The sequence below is a fragment of the Salminus brasiliensis genome, chromosome 22, assembly GCF_030463535.1.
Source record: "Salminus brasiliensis chromosome 22, fSalBra1.hap2, whole genome shotgun sequence".
Lineage (NCBI taxonomy): Eukaryota > Metazoa > Chordata > Actinopteri > Characiformes > Bryconidae > Salminus > Salminus brasiliensis.
In genome coordinates, this window is record NC_132899.1 from 32,176,673 (window position 1) to 32,191,672 (window position 15,000).

Genomic DNA, 15,000 nt, shown 5'->3' on the forward strand with positions numbered 1-15,000 from the left:
TGGGGAAAAAATGTTGCAAAAATTTACACTCACAGAACTTGTGCACAGATGAAATGACATAAACCGTGGTCAAAACAACAACAACAACAGGGGTCTTTATTGAGTTTGTCTGATTGTCCTGGTAACTCTGACGTTCTGCAGATCAGCGCAGTGATGGACGTCGGTAACAGAAGCCTGGTCAGATGTTTGGGGTTTTGAAGGACCACTGATCAAAATCCAAAATCTGTTCAGACCAGCTGGTCAGAAAGACAACAGCTTCCTGAAATGCAGAAGAATTACATTAAAAAAAGAGTAGGATGATGTTTATATGCTAGCAGAGCTGGATATCTGGGGACAGCCTGGAAAAACCTCACTGTTGAGGCTAGCTGAGTAGCTGTAGCTGAAGCTGTTTTTAAGAAGCTGAATCTGAAGCTGTAGCTGAGGCTGAGAAGCTGTAGCTCTGAGGCTGAGAAGCTGTATTTAAGAAGCTGAAGCTCTAGCTCTGAAGCTGTAGCTGAGAGGTTGTAGCTGAGGCTAAGAAGCTGAAGCTGTAGCTCTGAAGCTGTATTTAGGAAGCTGTAGCTGAGGCTGAGAAGCTGTAGCTCTGAAGCTGTAGCTGAGGCTGAGAAGCTGTAGCTCTGAGGCTGAGAAGCTGTATTTAAGAAGCTGAAGCTCTAGCTCTGAAGCTCTAGCTCTGAAGCTGTAGCTGAGAGGTTGTAGCTGAGGCTAAGAAGCTGAAGCTGTAGCTCTGAAGCTGTATTTAAGAAGCTGAAGCTGTAGCTGAGGCTGAGAAGCTGTATTTAAGAAGCTGAAGCTGTAGCTAAGAAGCTGTATTTAAGAAGCTGAAGCTGTAGCTGAGGCTGAGAAGCTGTAGCTGAGAAGTTGTAGCTCTGAAGCTGTAGCTGAGGCTGAGAAGCTGTATTTAAGAAGCTGTAGCTCTGAAGCTGTAGTTGAGAAGCTGTAGCTGAGGGGGAGGGTAAGCTAGGCTAGCAATAACGAGGCTTCAGAGAAGGGCTAAGGTACGGACAACATCCAACATGGGCAACCACTGAAACGGGTAAGTTACCACTAATCTGTGCAGATATATGTATGTATGTATGTATGTATATATATATTGTTCTGTAGATCCCAGCTGGACCCGTCAGAACACAGGAAAGTAGGACCACGCGTCTGCCCTGTAATTTACCTTTAGGCCAGGCCACACATTTCTGTCAGGCCCACCATTTTTCTTTTAAAAAAAGATGCAAATCATAAAATCGTTTATTTTGTTAATTAAGTTTATGTGCAGGATTTAGAAGTGGGCTGATCCAGTAGTGAATTTAATGTTTAAAATAAAAATTCAATTAATTTAAATAGACTAAAAGAGCTTATTTTAAACATAAACACATGCAGCTACCTGTCTCAATACTTATGGCAGCCTAATTTATACATTGGCAATGAAAAGTTGTTCCTTTATAAGAAGAAATGATGGCCGTTCTATACAGAGAGCCCACCGACAGAATTCTGAGGGTGCAAATTCTGTCCTCCTGTTTGGAGGCGGGGCTTAGCGAGCCGTAGGCGGGGTTGAACGGAGCCAATCGGAGAGACCTTTCTGCCTCATATGTTGCTGCAGCAATTAGTGGATACGTCAACATGGTCGACATAGGGGGAAACATCCTCTCCATCTCATGGACAATTGAGTTACAACTGAATTACAATTGAATTTCAACCTCTAGGGGGCGCACAACAGCGCAACAGCAGTGTGATTAATCAGCTCAAAATTACTGAAGTGTTTACTTGTGGGTTAAGGTTCGTAGAACTAGCCTGTCCGAGTTTTTCCATTCGGCCCATTCTCAGTGGACTACACATCTATTTATACTACTAGGCACTGAATAACTCCCTACAGCCCCCTGGTGGAAGGGAGGACCTGCTGGGTGACCGATTTGGTTACAATATTAGGACAGCAGTACCGAACATTAGTTCTGAGGGCGCAAAGATATGCTTTAGCAAAATGGACATGGGGCCCTATTTTAGCACTCTTTTGGCAAAACGTCAACCGTGCACCATGCCGCTTGATTTAGGGGGCGTGTCGGTGTGTCTTTGCTATGGTAACGACAGGAAAAGTGTGCCTTGCTCGGCTCTTAACGTTCAAAAGTCATGTACTAAGTCTCTTAATTAAACATGGGTGTGTTTTGGGCATAACATGCAGTAATGAACCAATCAGTACTCGCCGCCCCCTTTAAGAGCCAGGTGCGGTCGGTCTGACCTTGGCGGGTTGCTCTTTCAGTGGTGTAAAGCGTTGGGGGGTGTACGAGTGTCGGGCTGCTGCACGCGCCTGTGTTGACAATTCACTGCCAACATAGCAACGAACGTCTGACTGTTGACGAACGTCTGTCTAGGCTGTTTTCAGTCAGTGGAGCTCCTGCTGAGATACACAGCAATACTCCAGAGACTGACCTGAACACCCCTCATTTCGAGACCACAGCTTGAAAACCACCAGTGTTTACAGTCCAGCCATACTGTTTAAAATCAGCCCTTGTGTAGTTAAGCAGGCTACATGCTAGGTCGCTATTTGCGATGCTAACACAAATACACAATCATCATCATGAGTATAAATGGCGAGACGAGTAGTTTGCTTATCCCCAACGCAGATTCTCAGCATTTCAATAACATCTTAGCTCTTTGTTGCGGTCACGTAGCCAAGTTGCTAGTTGTTGCTATCGCACAAAAACAATTTCAGTTTTCGCTGATTTTCATGAAATCTAAATACAGTATTTTTATACATTGTGCCAAAATTTCCTGAGGAATGGACCAATAGAAATGCTCCAAAATGACTTTCCCGGCTAGCGTACTGGTTTTGTCGACCGTTAGCTGCCTGTTTTTATTAGCGACAACAGGGAATAAAATATGCCCACACTTAACTCCTTCAAACTTTTTCCACAAGTTTTGGGACGCAAGAGAACAGCTTTTGTTTTTAGCATAGCCATAAAGGATAAAGGATAAAGGTGCACGTATTAGCCATGCTAACTAGCACACTGCATTCTCTCTCCTTTAGCTCAGTTAGCTGGCGTATGTACCTTGCCCAGCTGAGAGAAACTAGCATGCTAAATCTGATTAGCTTACTTACAATACACATTTAGGACCTACTCCTACGCTCTACTGCCTTAAAGTTTTGTTATTGCTAGCAGTAACAGCTAGCAGTGTGAAGTGATGCTTATCTATCAAAGGGCTAACCAAAGCTGGTGAGAACATTTGAAGAACGTAGGAGAACCTAGGTTTTTTCATTTGAATCATTAGCATGACATGCTAAATGACATGGTCGTTGAGCTAGCTACACTGGTTGACCATTAGTTTGGTCATGCTGGTTGACCATTACGGTCAGGTTGGTCGACCTGGTAGACAGATAGCCAACAATCGCGAGCTAATTTGATACAAGTTCACACAGTAAACCTAAACTACACCCGACACAACATGATTACAGACAATAGATCAAGCGTGTTGATGTTGGGGTTAAGATATTATTATTATTATTATTATTATATTATTATTATTATAATTAATTAATATATGTATGTGTTATACATTAACTCCCTCTTCTGTACTGCACAGAATCAATGCTAATACCAATACAAGCTAATACCAATAATAATACTTATGTTTATGATAATTCTTAACTTTATTAATTATTTAATATAGCCACTGTCACTAAAACCTTAAAAAACTTTTAAAGTCAGTGTAAAAACATTATCATATGTATTAAATAATTCATATTATAATTAATATTAAATAAATTATCATTTTTATTAAAATAATGTATTTAGTATACGATGAATAGTATGATTAATATGACATTTATTATTATTTATATAATATTAATGTACCGTTCGGTCGATTCCACAAGGACGTTATATTGTTTGCAATCCGATTGGCCATCCACGTTGTCGCTCAACCCCGATTCAAGCCCTCCCCTCCCTTCCATTGGCTCCGAGCTTTGCATATGTTAAAGCGACGGACCAATCAGCGGCCTTCGCGCGGAATTTCGAACGCTTTTCAAAAGTGAGGGGACTACGCGCCGTGTATCCTTCCGCACAAACCATAAACAATATAGTCCCCCACAATGACTTAAAGCGCGCGAACAATTGGAAAGGTTTCATTTCAAATTAATTAGCGTAGATTAATCAGTTGTGCTTTAAATGTAATTAGAATCCGGGTTTAGTCCGAAGCGTGTTTGTTGTTTTAGTGTTTTGTTTTTTAGCGGGAGGTGATCCTCCGCGCCGGTCTCGCTGCCGTAGGTAGATCCGGGAGTAGCGGTTAGAGAGTGAGGCCGATGGGACCTCAGTTCATGGCGAGTTTAGGTTAAAAAACACGATTAAAGCCTTTATTTCGACGCGAAGCTCGTTTTTATTAAGGTAAGATGGGGTTTGTGTTGAGGTGGACGTGTGTTTAGGGTTGGTGAAGCGAGACTTGGGGGAGAAATCCGGTGTTTATTGTGTGAGGGCTCGCGGCGGACACTCGGCTGAAGGCTGAGGGGTTAAAGTGTCTCAAATTAGCTGCATTTAAAGCTTTTACCACGTGTTTAAAGCACTTTAACTAATAATATTGGGGCAGGGGGTATTTATGTGTACATATCTAGCTAGCTGTCTGTCTGTCTGTCTGTCTGCGGCTCCACAGCCAGTGACGCCTGAAGTGCAGCTGGCTAGCTAGCTGGCTAAGCAGCGTGGAGCATTTAGCTAGCTAGCTAGCCTTACTGTTGGATCGCTGGCTCGTGCTAATCAGCATTAGGGTGTGTTTAGGGGGCTATCTGTCATCTTTAAAAGTCCCTGAAGGTCATTTAGTTTAATTGAGCTAATATGCAAATAAGCAAAAACTTCAACTTAAGAGTGGACACGTGTTCAGGGCAGCCTGACGTCATTAATCAAGGTCAGCCGTTTGTTCTGATGACCCTAAATAAAGCTAGCTAGCTGCCTGATTTCATAGTAATCACCCTGTGAGTGAATCTGGAGAGCTGGAGGGTCGAGTAGCAGGATCAGCAAACACGTGTGTTTAAAGTGACCTGGTGCTCCTGGCTGGAGTACAACACCACCCCCCTACCCCTTCTCCATCAGATCTGTCCATATGCACATGTCTAACCTGTCTGTCTATATCTATATTATCTGTGTTTCTCCACCCAGGTAAGTGGAAGATGCCTCTCCTCGGGAAGATTGTGGTGATCAAGAGAAACGGTGCGGATGGAGTGGAGTTCCCCCTCACGGCCTCCTGTCTGTTTGGAAGGTCAGTGGCATGGCTGGTCAGGAAGCCTGCGTGTCGTTTTGCAGGAGATCTGTGAGCTTTCTGACTTGTCTCCAGTGCTCCAGCATGGGTGGGGATTCTCGCCGTGTGACGTCAAAGCGTCTACATATACATGCGGAGCTGTAGATAGGAAGGTCTTGCAGCTTGTCTGAATAGGCTATGAGCGCATGGGCGGTCCGCAGGCGCGAGGCTGTTGAGGGTCAGAACTGGGTTGCCGGAGCTGGGCGATGGAGGCAGGATACAGCTGAAATTTGTCTATGTAGCTCTGTTCACAACAGATGGTCTCTAAGCAGCTTAATGGAGCTTCTTTGAGCAAGACAGACAATAAAGATTCAGATTAGGGATCAGGGATATGGTAAAAATACTACATCACGATATTGAAAGATCGTTTCCCGATACACGATAATGATCAATACATGTAGCTAGAGCTGGGCGATATGGTGAATATACTACATCACGATATTTAAAGATCGTTTCCCGATACACAATAATAATCAATACATGTAACTAGAGCTGGGCGATATGGTAAAAATACTACATCACAATATTTAAAGATCGTTTCCCGATACACGATAATGATCAATACATGTAACTAGAGCTGGGCGATATGGTAAAAATACTACATCACGATATTTAAAGATCGTTTCCCGATACACGATAATGATCAATACATGTAACTAGAGCTGGGCGATATGGTGAATATACTACATCACGATATTTAAAGATCGTTTCCCGATACACGATAATAATCAATACATGTAGCTAGAGCTGGGCGATATGGTAAAAATACTACATCACGATATTTAAAGATCGTTTCCCGATACACAATAATAATCAATACATGTAACTAGAGCTGGGCGATATTTACATTTATATTTATGGCATTTAGCAGACGCTCTTATCCAGAGCGACATAGAAGGTTATTCATATCACAGAGGTGGGCCAATGTAGTGTTAGGAGTCTGGCCCAAGGACTCTTATTGGTGTAGCGCAGCACAGCCACCCAGACTGGGAATCGAACCCTGGTCCTGTTGTAACTCAGTGGCAGAATCTGTTGCGCCACACCAACCACGATATGGTGGTAATGCTGCATTGTGGTATTTAAATTTATTTCAATTATTTATTTTTCACGATACATGATATTAATGACAATACATGTGACTAATGACTATATGACTAAATACATCAGTATCAACAGGTTCTTAAAAACTACTATTCAGATCTTCTCCTGTACTGAATATAGTGATTTATACCCAGCATCTGCTGCTCTTCATCTAAATAACCCTTCAGTCTAATCACACTGTTAGTAATAAAACCTGCAGCTGATCAGTGTTTATTAAGCACTAACAGTCTCCTCCATATGATTAGAAAAGTATATTTTGTATCACGATATGATCAAATATATTCAGATACTCCCCTTACTGAGCACAATACTACTGAACTTCATCTAATTAAATCAGTTTAATTACGCTGGTTGTAATAAAATCAGCACGAACAATACCCTCCATATGCTTAGAAGAGCATAGTGTGTATTATGATAATAAATGTATTGCAATATGATAAAATGCTCATATTTTGAAGAAACCTTGAAGGGAACCAACACGCATCTGGTCAACACCAGATAACACAACAGAAATAAACACAGCAGTGAAAACATGAAGATTTTCAGGAGAGATCTATTTTATTTATATAGATTTGTGTGTGTGTCTGTATATATTTGTGAATGAATTTAGGAACTACATGACATGTTTGTGATTGGGTACATTATTTAACAATGAGATTATGATTATTGTTTCCTTGTTTATTAACAAAACAAGTTAAGCTTGCACTTCCTTTCTGCGCAGTTATATTTTTAAGCTGTCTTCGAAATATTGCCATTATAACTAAACAATTGGACTTCTGTCTTTTTTTAGGAAGCCGGAATGTGATATCCGGATTCAGCTTCCACAAGTGTCCAAAGAGCACTGCAGGATTGAGCTGAATGAAAATAAAGAGGTGAAAAATAATACACTAATATATAAATACTCTAATTCACAGTACTTCTATACGTGACCCTGTGTCAGCGTCAATGACCGTCTCTCTTACTTCGTTTTAAAGCTGATTTTGACAAACCTGAGCTCTGTGAACCCAACCTGCATCAACGGAGAGAAACTACAGCAGGCTGAACGTTTGAAGCATGGTGATCTAATCACAATTATTGATCGTTCTTTCAGGTACGTGCTTTGCAAAGAATAATGTCCGTCAGCCTCGTCGCTTTCTCTTAAAACCACGCTCTGATGTTAAGCTGTCTTCCTGTCATGCAGGTTTGAGTACCCGCCTCCGCCGACTCCTAAGAGGAAGAGATTGTCCTCGGCTGAGAAAGGAGAAGCCGTCAAGGTGAGGTTCATAATCTGCTGACTACAGCTTACTTATCTATCTCCTGAAAGGGGTGGATGAATATAATCTTGTGGCATCCTTGGGCAGGCGTCACACAATTAGTCATTTGTTCAGTGCTGCCTGATAACGTATCTGTTGTTTGGACACAGTTAGCAAAGGGTGGCATGTTATTGTTGGTGTTTTGAGAGCATGATATAGATATTGATTATAGATATATAGATTTTGAGAGCATTATGTAGATGTAGAAAGGGCTGTTCCAGTCATTTCAGATTTGGCTGGTCAATACAATGCTGTATGGGAACACATTTTTAGGCATTAAAAAAATTAATAAAGGAGGTGCTCTGTGTATGATTAACAGTTCACTTTTAATTAGACACAATGTTTACTTCAAATTAAACATATCTTTAAGATTTATTGTGATTATGAATAATTATTGAAGAGTTTTTCAACTTCCCTCTGACTGATGACTCGACTCGTCGACTTTGAGGGGGCAGCCCTAGTTTTGTTTTTGTTTGTTTTGTTTTTTTGTCCTTTCAAGTCTTATTCAGTTTTTTCCGCTCTGTTATTATTTCACAGGTGCTGCAAGATCAACAGGTGAAGAGCACCCCTGGACCTCTAGACAAGAAGACATCTGAACACCCATCAGGTGAGTGCTCGTAAAGGAAGATCTTGGTTGATAAGTATAACTTGGTAGTTTCTGGTGACTTTCTGTATCCTTTAGAAGCTGCTGGGCTTTTTAAACTCAGTTTTAATTATTGTAATTGCTGCAGGAAATGGAAGCGAGCATGGCTTACTGAGGCTTGTCGTTTTGCTGTAGGTGTTTTGTGATAACTTGTCTTGGTTGGTGTAACTTGTCTCATATTGAACCTCATGGATGTTGTGTTTTCAGACACTTGTTTGAAAGATGGCTCCAACTTGCCATCCTCTCTGGATCAGAGCAGTGAGGCTTCAAAGGGAGATGGAAACCTCCAGAAGAAACAGAAAACAGACAGCACCATGTCTCCCTTCTCTGAGCTTTATCATATGGTCAAGAAAGATTTGGCCTCAAAATCACCATGGAAAGGTGCAGCACCCCCCAAGTCACCTCTTGCAAGACCCCAGGTAGACAAGCAGGAACCTAAAAAAGTGTTAGACTCCAGTGCTGAGATACCGAATGAGAACAAGAAGCCTGCGACCCCCAAATCGGCGAAGAAGAATCGGAGATCTTCAAACGTCAAGGCTGTGGACCACAGTGAATCTGTTACCATTGACGATTCAGTCACTGCAGAGCCGTTGGAAAACCCTTCTGCAGAAGTTCAAGCTGCTACGCCAGTTGTTCAGGGTACTCCTGCGAAACAGAAGAGGCGTTCGTCAGGTTCTGTCAACCCCACACCGTCTCAGGCCAGCGCTACACCGGCCTCTCAGATGAAAACTCCTCAGGTGACACCCCAGAAGTTCAGCGCTGATGAGGTGGTGCAGCAAATCCTGCTGGAGGATTCTGAGAAAACACCCAGGTCCCCGAAAGGCCGGAGAAGCAGCGGGTCTCAGTCTCAGAGCCCGGCAGTAACCCCTAAAAGCCAGGCGACTCCTCAGAAGACCCCAATTGCAAACCAGTCCCAGACACCTGCCAGTGAGCCTGAAGAACCTGAAGCAAAGCAGACCCCCAGAACCTCTCCAAGAGCAAACGCAGGCAAAAGGTTCCAAGTTGAAGATGTGTTGCGGGAGGTTGCGGCCACTGCTTCTGATGACAAAGGTAAGACTGCTTCATTTTTTGGAATTCTAACAAATTGTAGCTTGACTGATGTTCAGTGACGTTACACTTCCAGCTGTACGAGAGAGCAAGTTTCAAAGGTGATCCCGAATCGACAGCATGGGTTTTAATGCAGTAGTTCCATCTCCTGAAATGATAAGTGTATTTCTTTATATCGCACAGGTCACGACCAAGCTTCCAGCTTTTCCATTCCCATTTCTGCGCTCAAGAGGAAGCGGGTGTCCTTTGGCAGTCAGCTGACCCCTGAACTGTTTGACAAACGCTTACCTCCCAACTCCCCTCTCCGGCGAGGAGCCACCCCTGGGAGGCGCAGCCTGAGTAGTTATCAGAAACCCCAGTCTCTCCTCAGACGGGCATCTACCATTGGACTAATGGTAAAGCTTAAGATGCCAATCCCATTATCTTTATCTTCTTAGCTTTGTTGTGCAAAATTATTCTAAAGGTTTGTCCTCGTCCACAGGGTTTCCAGCTTGCTGAGACTGTTCTCGAGAGTCCAACTAAGAATGCGTCGCCTAGACGAGCATCCTCTTCTGGTAAGAGTCCTAAGGTTCCAGCGGCGAAGACTCCCTCCCCAGCAAAAAAGGTTAAAACTCCATCTCCAAAAGGCAAACCCAAGACCCCCAGTCCAAAGGCTAAAGCCCAACCCAAAACCCCTACACCAGCAAAGAAGACCCCGAGCCCGAAGGCTAAAACTCCATCTCCAAAAGGCCAAAAAGCCCAACCCAAAACCCCTACGCCATCCTCGAGCCCGGCGACACCAAAGACGCCGAAATCCGCTAGGAGAGTCTCTAATACATCGGTTAAGACCCCGTTGCCAAGTGATGGGTCAGTACTTCAGACGCCCACAACACAAGGTCGCTTCTCCATCACAAGGATCGCCACCCCGTCTCCTGAGAGAGTGGGTGAGGCAAACGAGGCTTCCGTCCCTGTTGTAGAGGATCCTCAGGAGTGTGCGACACCGAAGATTTCTCTGAGGAGGAGCATGAAGGCGTCGGCTCGGAAGACCCCGAAGAGTGCACTGAAGAGTGCATTTGAGGTTATGCGCTCACGACGCAGCGGTGCTTCTCGTGCCAATTTGAAAGGTAAGGTCATATCAGTACTCAGAAACTGTAGTGTCCATTTTCTTGGCCTTTTCATGTGGTTGAATTATTTGTGTCTTCTGTCTGCTCTAGTCGTCAGTTCCTGGGCTGACATTGTGAAGTTCGGGCAGGTTAAACCACAGGCGGAGGTTTGTGGCGCCAAGAAAGCTGCTACCAAGAAGGCGGCAGCCAAGGAGACGAAACCAGCAAAACCAAAGGTGGGTTGTGCCAGTTTAAGACTTTGACACATCTAATGAAGTTAAGTGTAGAGTTTTGGGACGTTTTGGGCCCTGAACGAAATCCGTTTCTGTTACCTTTGCAGACCCCAGCACGTAGACTGAAGGACGACACCAGCACTGGACATGCCGACTCTCCTGCCACCATTGTCGTCGGAAAAGCCTACGTTAGGGCTGCCCAGCGCGTTGGTGCCGCACCTAAAGTAGTACACAATGTTGCGCTGTTCAAGAAAGATATGAAAATGGACGAGGATCTTACAGGTTTGCTGCCTTTAAGAATATTTTGCAGTTGGCTTTAGATTTCCATATTAAATGCCCCCTTCCACCCCCCTTCTCTTCAGTATCTGAAATTTTGGCTTGTTCTTGCAGGTATTGCAGACATCTTCAAAACCCCAGCTAGGAACAGAAGCAAGGAAGTTGTTGCTGACAACGATGAGGATGATGAAACCCCTCTTCCTGTTTGTTCTCTGACTGATATGTCCGTGATGAAGACACCTGAGGAATCTGGTAAGCGACAGCCAGTCCAAATCCGATTTTTTTTTTTTTTTTGGCATATCTAGATTGCATCCAGTATTTTATTTTTTATTTTTTTATTTATTTATTTTTTAATATTCCGGACTGCCAAAAACCACAGAAAACCCTATTTTAACCACAAATCGTATCCAATCCATTTAAATGTGGTTTGAAATGTGATTACAATCGGATGTGTTCGATTCGTTTCTGTCTCGACACTCACTTCGTTTTTTCCGTCACTTGCAACGCGACAGACGATGACCACATTTAAATCCAGAGCAACCTCTATCTCCTGTTTCCATGCAACTTGATGGCGCCTGCATCGTTACCACGCATGCAAGTAACAGTGCGGACAGTCATCATTCATCTGAGAAACAAATCTGATTTGCTTGCTGTCAGGAAAAAGCCTGAGGTTTGATTACTTGCTGAATTTATTGAAACAGTTGCGGTTGCGTTGCAGCGAAGTACTCTAATAACCATGTAATATATGTACGATGCTTGTGTAGCTGCTTAGCTGAACACTGTTGAACAGTTACAGCTGCCACTTGCACCAGACCAACTGGCAGCAGCTCTTAAGCCAGGCAGATAGAATCAGCAGCCACTCTGTTATATTTATGTATCTGAGGCCACTCAGAGTCCGCCACGTCCCTCAATGAATAGAAAGGTATTTGTAAATTGGCACTATTATGATTTTTATTTCTTAGATATGTGTTTTTATGCAGGCTGAGCTTAGTAAATCCCCAAAAGTAGATATTGCACATTTTTAAACCTAGCTACACTTGCCCTTCATTCCCTTCTTTGCCTCAGGACGCACAACACTTATGTGGATCTACGCAGAACCATAAACCAGCCTTTAATATGAAGGAGATTTAGACAGTCTGGCTACATAAATAAAAAATTACATGTCCCCATTACTGATTAATCTAACCATGAAGGAAGTGCCAAATCAGAATTGTTCATTACAGTAGGGATCTAGCAGATGTCTAGCACTTATTGCCTGTGAAGTCTCCCACCTCAAATGGCTACAGACATGTTGCCTGATGTCTTAGATGACTGTTCTCTCCGGTGCAGCTCTTCACACCAAACCACTGCGGCTGACTTTATATGCATGTCCAAGTTGAATATTGCAGAAGTGTTAAATTGGTGTAATTCTTACTTTCCTGCTGTTTTTCTGACGCTCTTATCCAGAGTGATGGGTTGAAAATGTGTTGCTGGTGTAGAGCGGCATATTAAACCCTTTGTCTGTCGCAGGGAATGTGGTTTAGTTACCCGCTATGCTACACCAACCAGTTTGATAGCTGGTGTTTTATTTATTTAAGTGTGAATAGAGTGGTGCATCATGCATGCATCTCAGCAGCCACATGCTATCGTGAGATTTACTACTTTGATTTGTAAACTAAGCAGTGAGCTCTTAAGAATGCTTTGAGCTCCCTCATGTGGACATCTACTGCAGATACTTCATGTATCCCATTGAATTAAATGAATCATGACTCATTTGCTCTCCCTGTACACTCTTCTTTTCATAGGTGAAATGCTGGTGTCTCCAATGAGTGTTGCTCGGACCACTAAACTGGGCTGTTACAACAGTGAAGCTATAAGTCGACTGCTCCAGGACAACCAGGACGCTGATTTAGACGGTCCTCAAATGAACGACTCGAATAACTCCGCTATTGAAGAGGAGGTAGAGCCTCAGGCAGCGGTCCAAACGCCACAGCGGAAGCCGGCACCATCTGAATGCCTAACGGGCATCAAGAAACTTATGAGAACGCCCAAACAAAAATCTGAACCGATAGAAGACCTGAGAGGGAAGTTGCTCAAGACTCCCAAAGAGCCGAAACCAACACGGGAGGAAAGTTTTGAAGGCGTTAAGGAACTCCTTAAAACACCCAAGCAAAAGGGAACCCCTGTAGAAGACATGGCTGGGTTGAAGCGGTTAATGAGGACTCCAAAAATGAGCGACAGCCCAGTGTTGTGTGCTACTGGCCTGAAGAATCTTATGAAGACTCCCAAGAGCAATGCTGAGCAAGAGGATGACCTTACTGGAGTAAAGCAGTTAATGCAGACCCCCAAATTGAAGGGAGCGCCAGTAGAAAATGCTTTTGGTGTGAAGAGATTGATGAGGACCCCCAAGCAGAAGAGCAAACCTGTAGAGGAAGACCTTACGGGCATTCAGCAGATGATGAAGACTCCCGGACAAAAGAACAAACCTGTGGAAGAAGATCTGACCGACAACCAACAGATGATTAAGGCTCCCGAACAGAAGCAAATTAAAACTCCTAAGCAGAAGAACAAACCTGTAGAGGAAGACCTTACCGGCATTCAGCAGATGATGAAGACCCCCAAGCAGAAGAGCAAACCTGTAGAGGAAGACCTTACGGGCATTCAGCAGATGATGAAGACTCCCGGACAAAAGAACAAACCTGTGGAAGAAGATCTGACTGACAACCAACAGATGATTAAGACCCCCGAACAGAAGCAAATTAAAACTCCCAAGCAGAAGAACAAACCTGTAGAGGAAGACCTTACCGGCATTCAGCAGATGATGAAGACTCCTAAGCAGAAGAGCAAATCTGTTGAAAATGGCTTTGGACTCAGCAGATTGATGAAGACCCCCAGGCTGAGAGGAGGCAAAGTAGTGGAGGATTTCACTGGCCTTGCAGAGCTCGTTCATGAACCGATTCTCGATGTTGCCGAAGTGGCTCAAAGTGGAACGAGTGCACCAGCTGAGGTACAGGCAGTCATTCCACTTCTTCTTTCTCTAATTTCTTAAGGTGTTTCCCGGCTGCTGTCATTACCGTTTACTCTGTTTTTCCAGATACGAGACCCTTTGACTTCTGTGGCCTCTGATCTCGTTACTGTTGAAGGTGAGTTAATGCTGGGAAGAGACGCTGTTAAATGTCTGGAATTGTTGGTGGGCAGGGGGGTGACTTTAAAGGTTTCTAAGGTATATTGTTGTAGCTTCATTTGTTTTCTTTTAAAGATGCTAGCGAGGAATCTGAAGACAAAGAAAACATCTGCCCAGTTGAGAGCAAGAAAACCGAAATCGAAGCAGCTGTTGCCGTCCAGAACGTTGCACAGGTTGAGCTGGGTGAAGAGCCAACAATCACCCTTGGACAGGCGAAGGAAGTGCTCAGCTCTGTTCCTGAGGCTGAATTGACCCCGCTTCCTAAAACGCAGCGTGGCGGTCGTCGTGGAAAAGCTGCACAGAAATCTCCTGTCGTAGAAGAAAATGTTGAGATCGCAGCTGTGGAGACTGCTGTTCCTTCACTCTCTGCCCCTGTGAAAGGTAGGAGAGCTAAGACCGTCGTCGAATTGCAAGAGCCTGTCTCCATGCCGAGCCCCGTTAGAAAATCTGCTAGAGGAAGGATTCCCAAGACCCAGGTAGAGGACAAGGAGGCCAATCAGGCTGTGGAAATCGCTCAAAATGTCGAGCAAGCGTCTGAATGCCTACCTCTAGCGGTCAAGCCTAGGAGAGGAAGGAAAGCTGAGGATGTTGAGGTGGTAAATACTGTTGCTGAAACTTCAGTAGAGGCAGAAGCCTCCTTGAAGTCGCCGGCCCCCGTGAAGGCTAAAAGGGGACGAAGAGCTAAGCTGGAAGTTGAGAACCCTCCGGTCATCTCTGCTTCACAAGAGGCACAAGAGTTGAGTTTGCCTGAAGCCGCAGTAGAGAAGATGGATAGTGCTCTTGCTGTTGCTGATTTGGCAGCTCCCGAACCTCCCGCTGTGAAAGCTAAAAGGGGACGACGAGGTAAACAGGAACCTGAAAATACACCAGTTATCCCGGTGTCTCAGGAGCTAGA

General features: G+C 44.0%; 2 protein-coding genes across 2 annotated transcripts in view; both read left to right on the forward strand.

Annotated features, from left to right (window-relative positions):
- The window catches only part of raraa (retinoic acid receptor, alpha a), a 137,930-nt gene extending 137,849 nt beyond the window's left edge, over positions 1-81 (forward strand). Inside the window, 1 exon segment of the mRNA XM_072667860.1 lies at positions 1-81. This exon segment is cut by the window's left edge and continues 988 nt beyond it. The gene's annotated coding sequence lies outside the window, so the exon portion shown is untranslated.
- Positions 82-4,052: 3,971 nt separating this feature from the next.
- Positions 4,053-15,000, forward strand: part of mki67 (marker of proliferation Ki-67) — a 13,558-nt gene continuing 2,610 nt past the window's right edge. The window contains exons 1-15 of the mRNA XM_072667859.1: positions 4,053-4,367; positions 5,130-5,229; positions 7,160-7,241; positions 7,344-7,459; positions 7,550-7,622; positions 8,199-8,268; positions 8,512-9,354; positions 9,535-9,746; positions 9,833-10,454; positions 10,545-10,669; positions 10,774-10,948; positions 11,057-11,194; positions 12,727-13,928; positions 14,016-14,064; positions 14,181-15,000. The exon at positions 14,181-15,000 is cut by the window's right edge and continues 1,787 nt beyond it. Coding sequence (XP_072523960.1) covers positions 5,141-5,229; positions 7,160-7,241; positions 7,344-7,459; positions 7,550-7,622; positions 8,199-8,268; positions 8,512-9,354; positions 9,535-9,746; positions 9,833-10,454; positions 10,545-10,669; positions 10,774-10,948; positions 11,057-11,194; positions 12,727-13,928; positions 14,016-14,064; positions 14,181-15,000 — 4,616 coding nt within the window. The 5' untranslated portion in view covers positions 4,053-4,367; positions 5,130-5,140. The remainder of the gene's footprint in view (positions 4,368-5,129; positions 5,230-7,159; positions 7,242-7,343; positions 7,460-7,549; positions 7,623-8,198; positions 8,269-8,511; positions 9,355-9,534; positions 9,747-9,832; positions 10,455-10,544; positions 10,670-10,773; positions 10,949-11,056; positions 11,195-12,726; positions 13,929-14,015; positions 14,065-14,180) is intronic.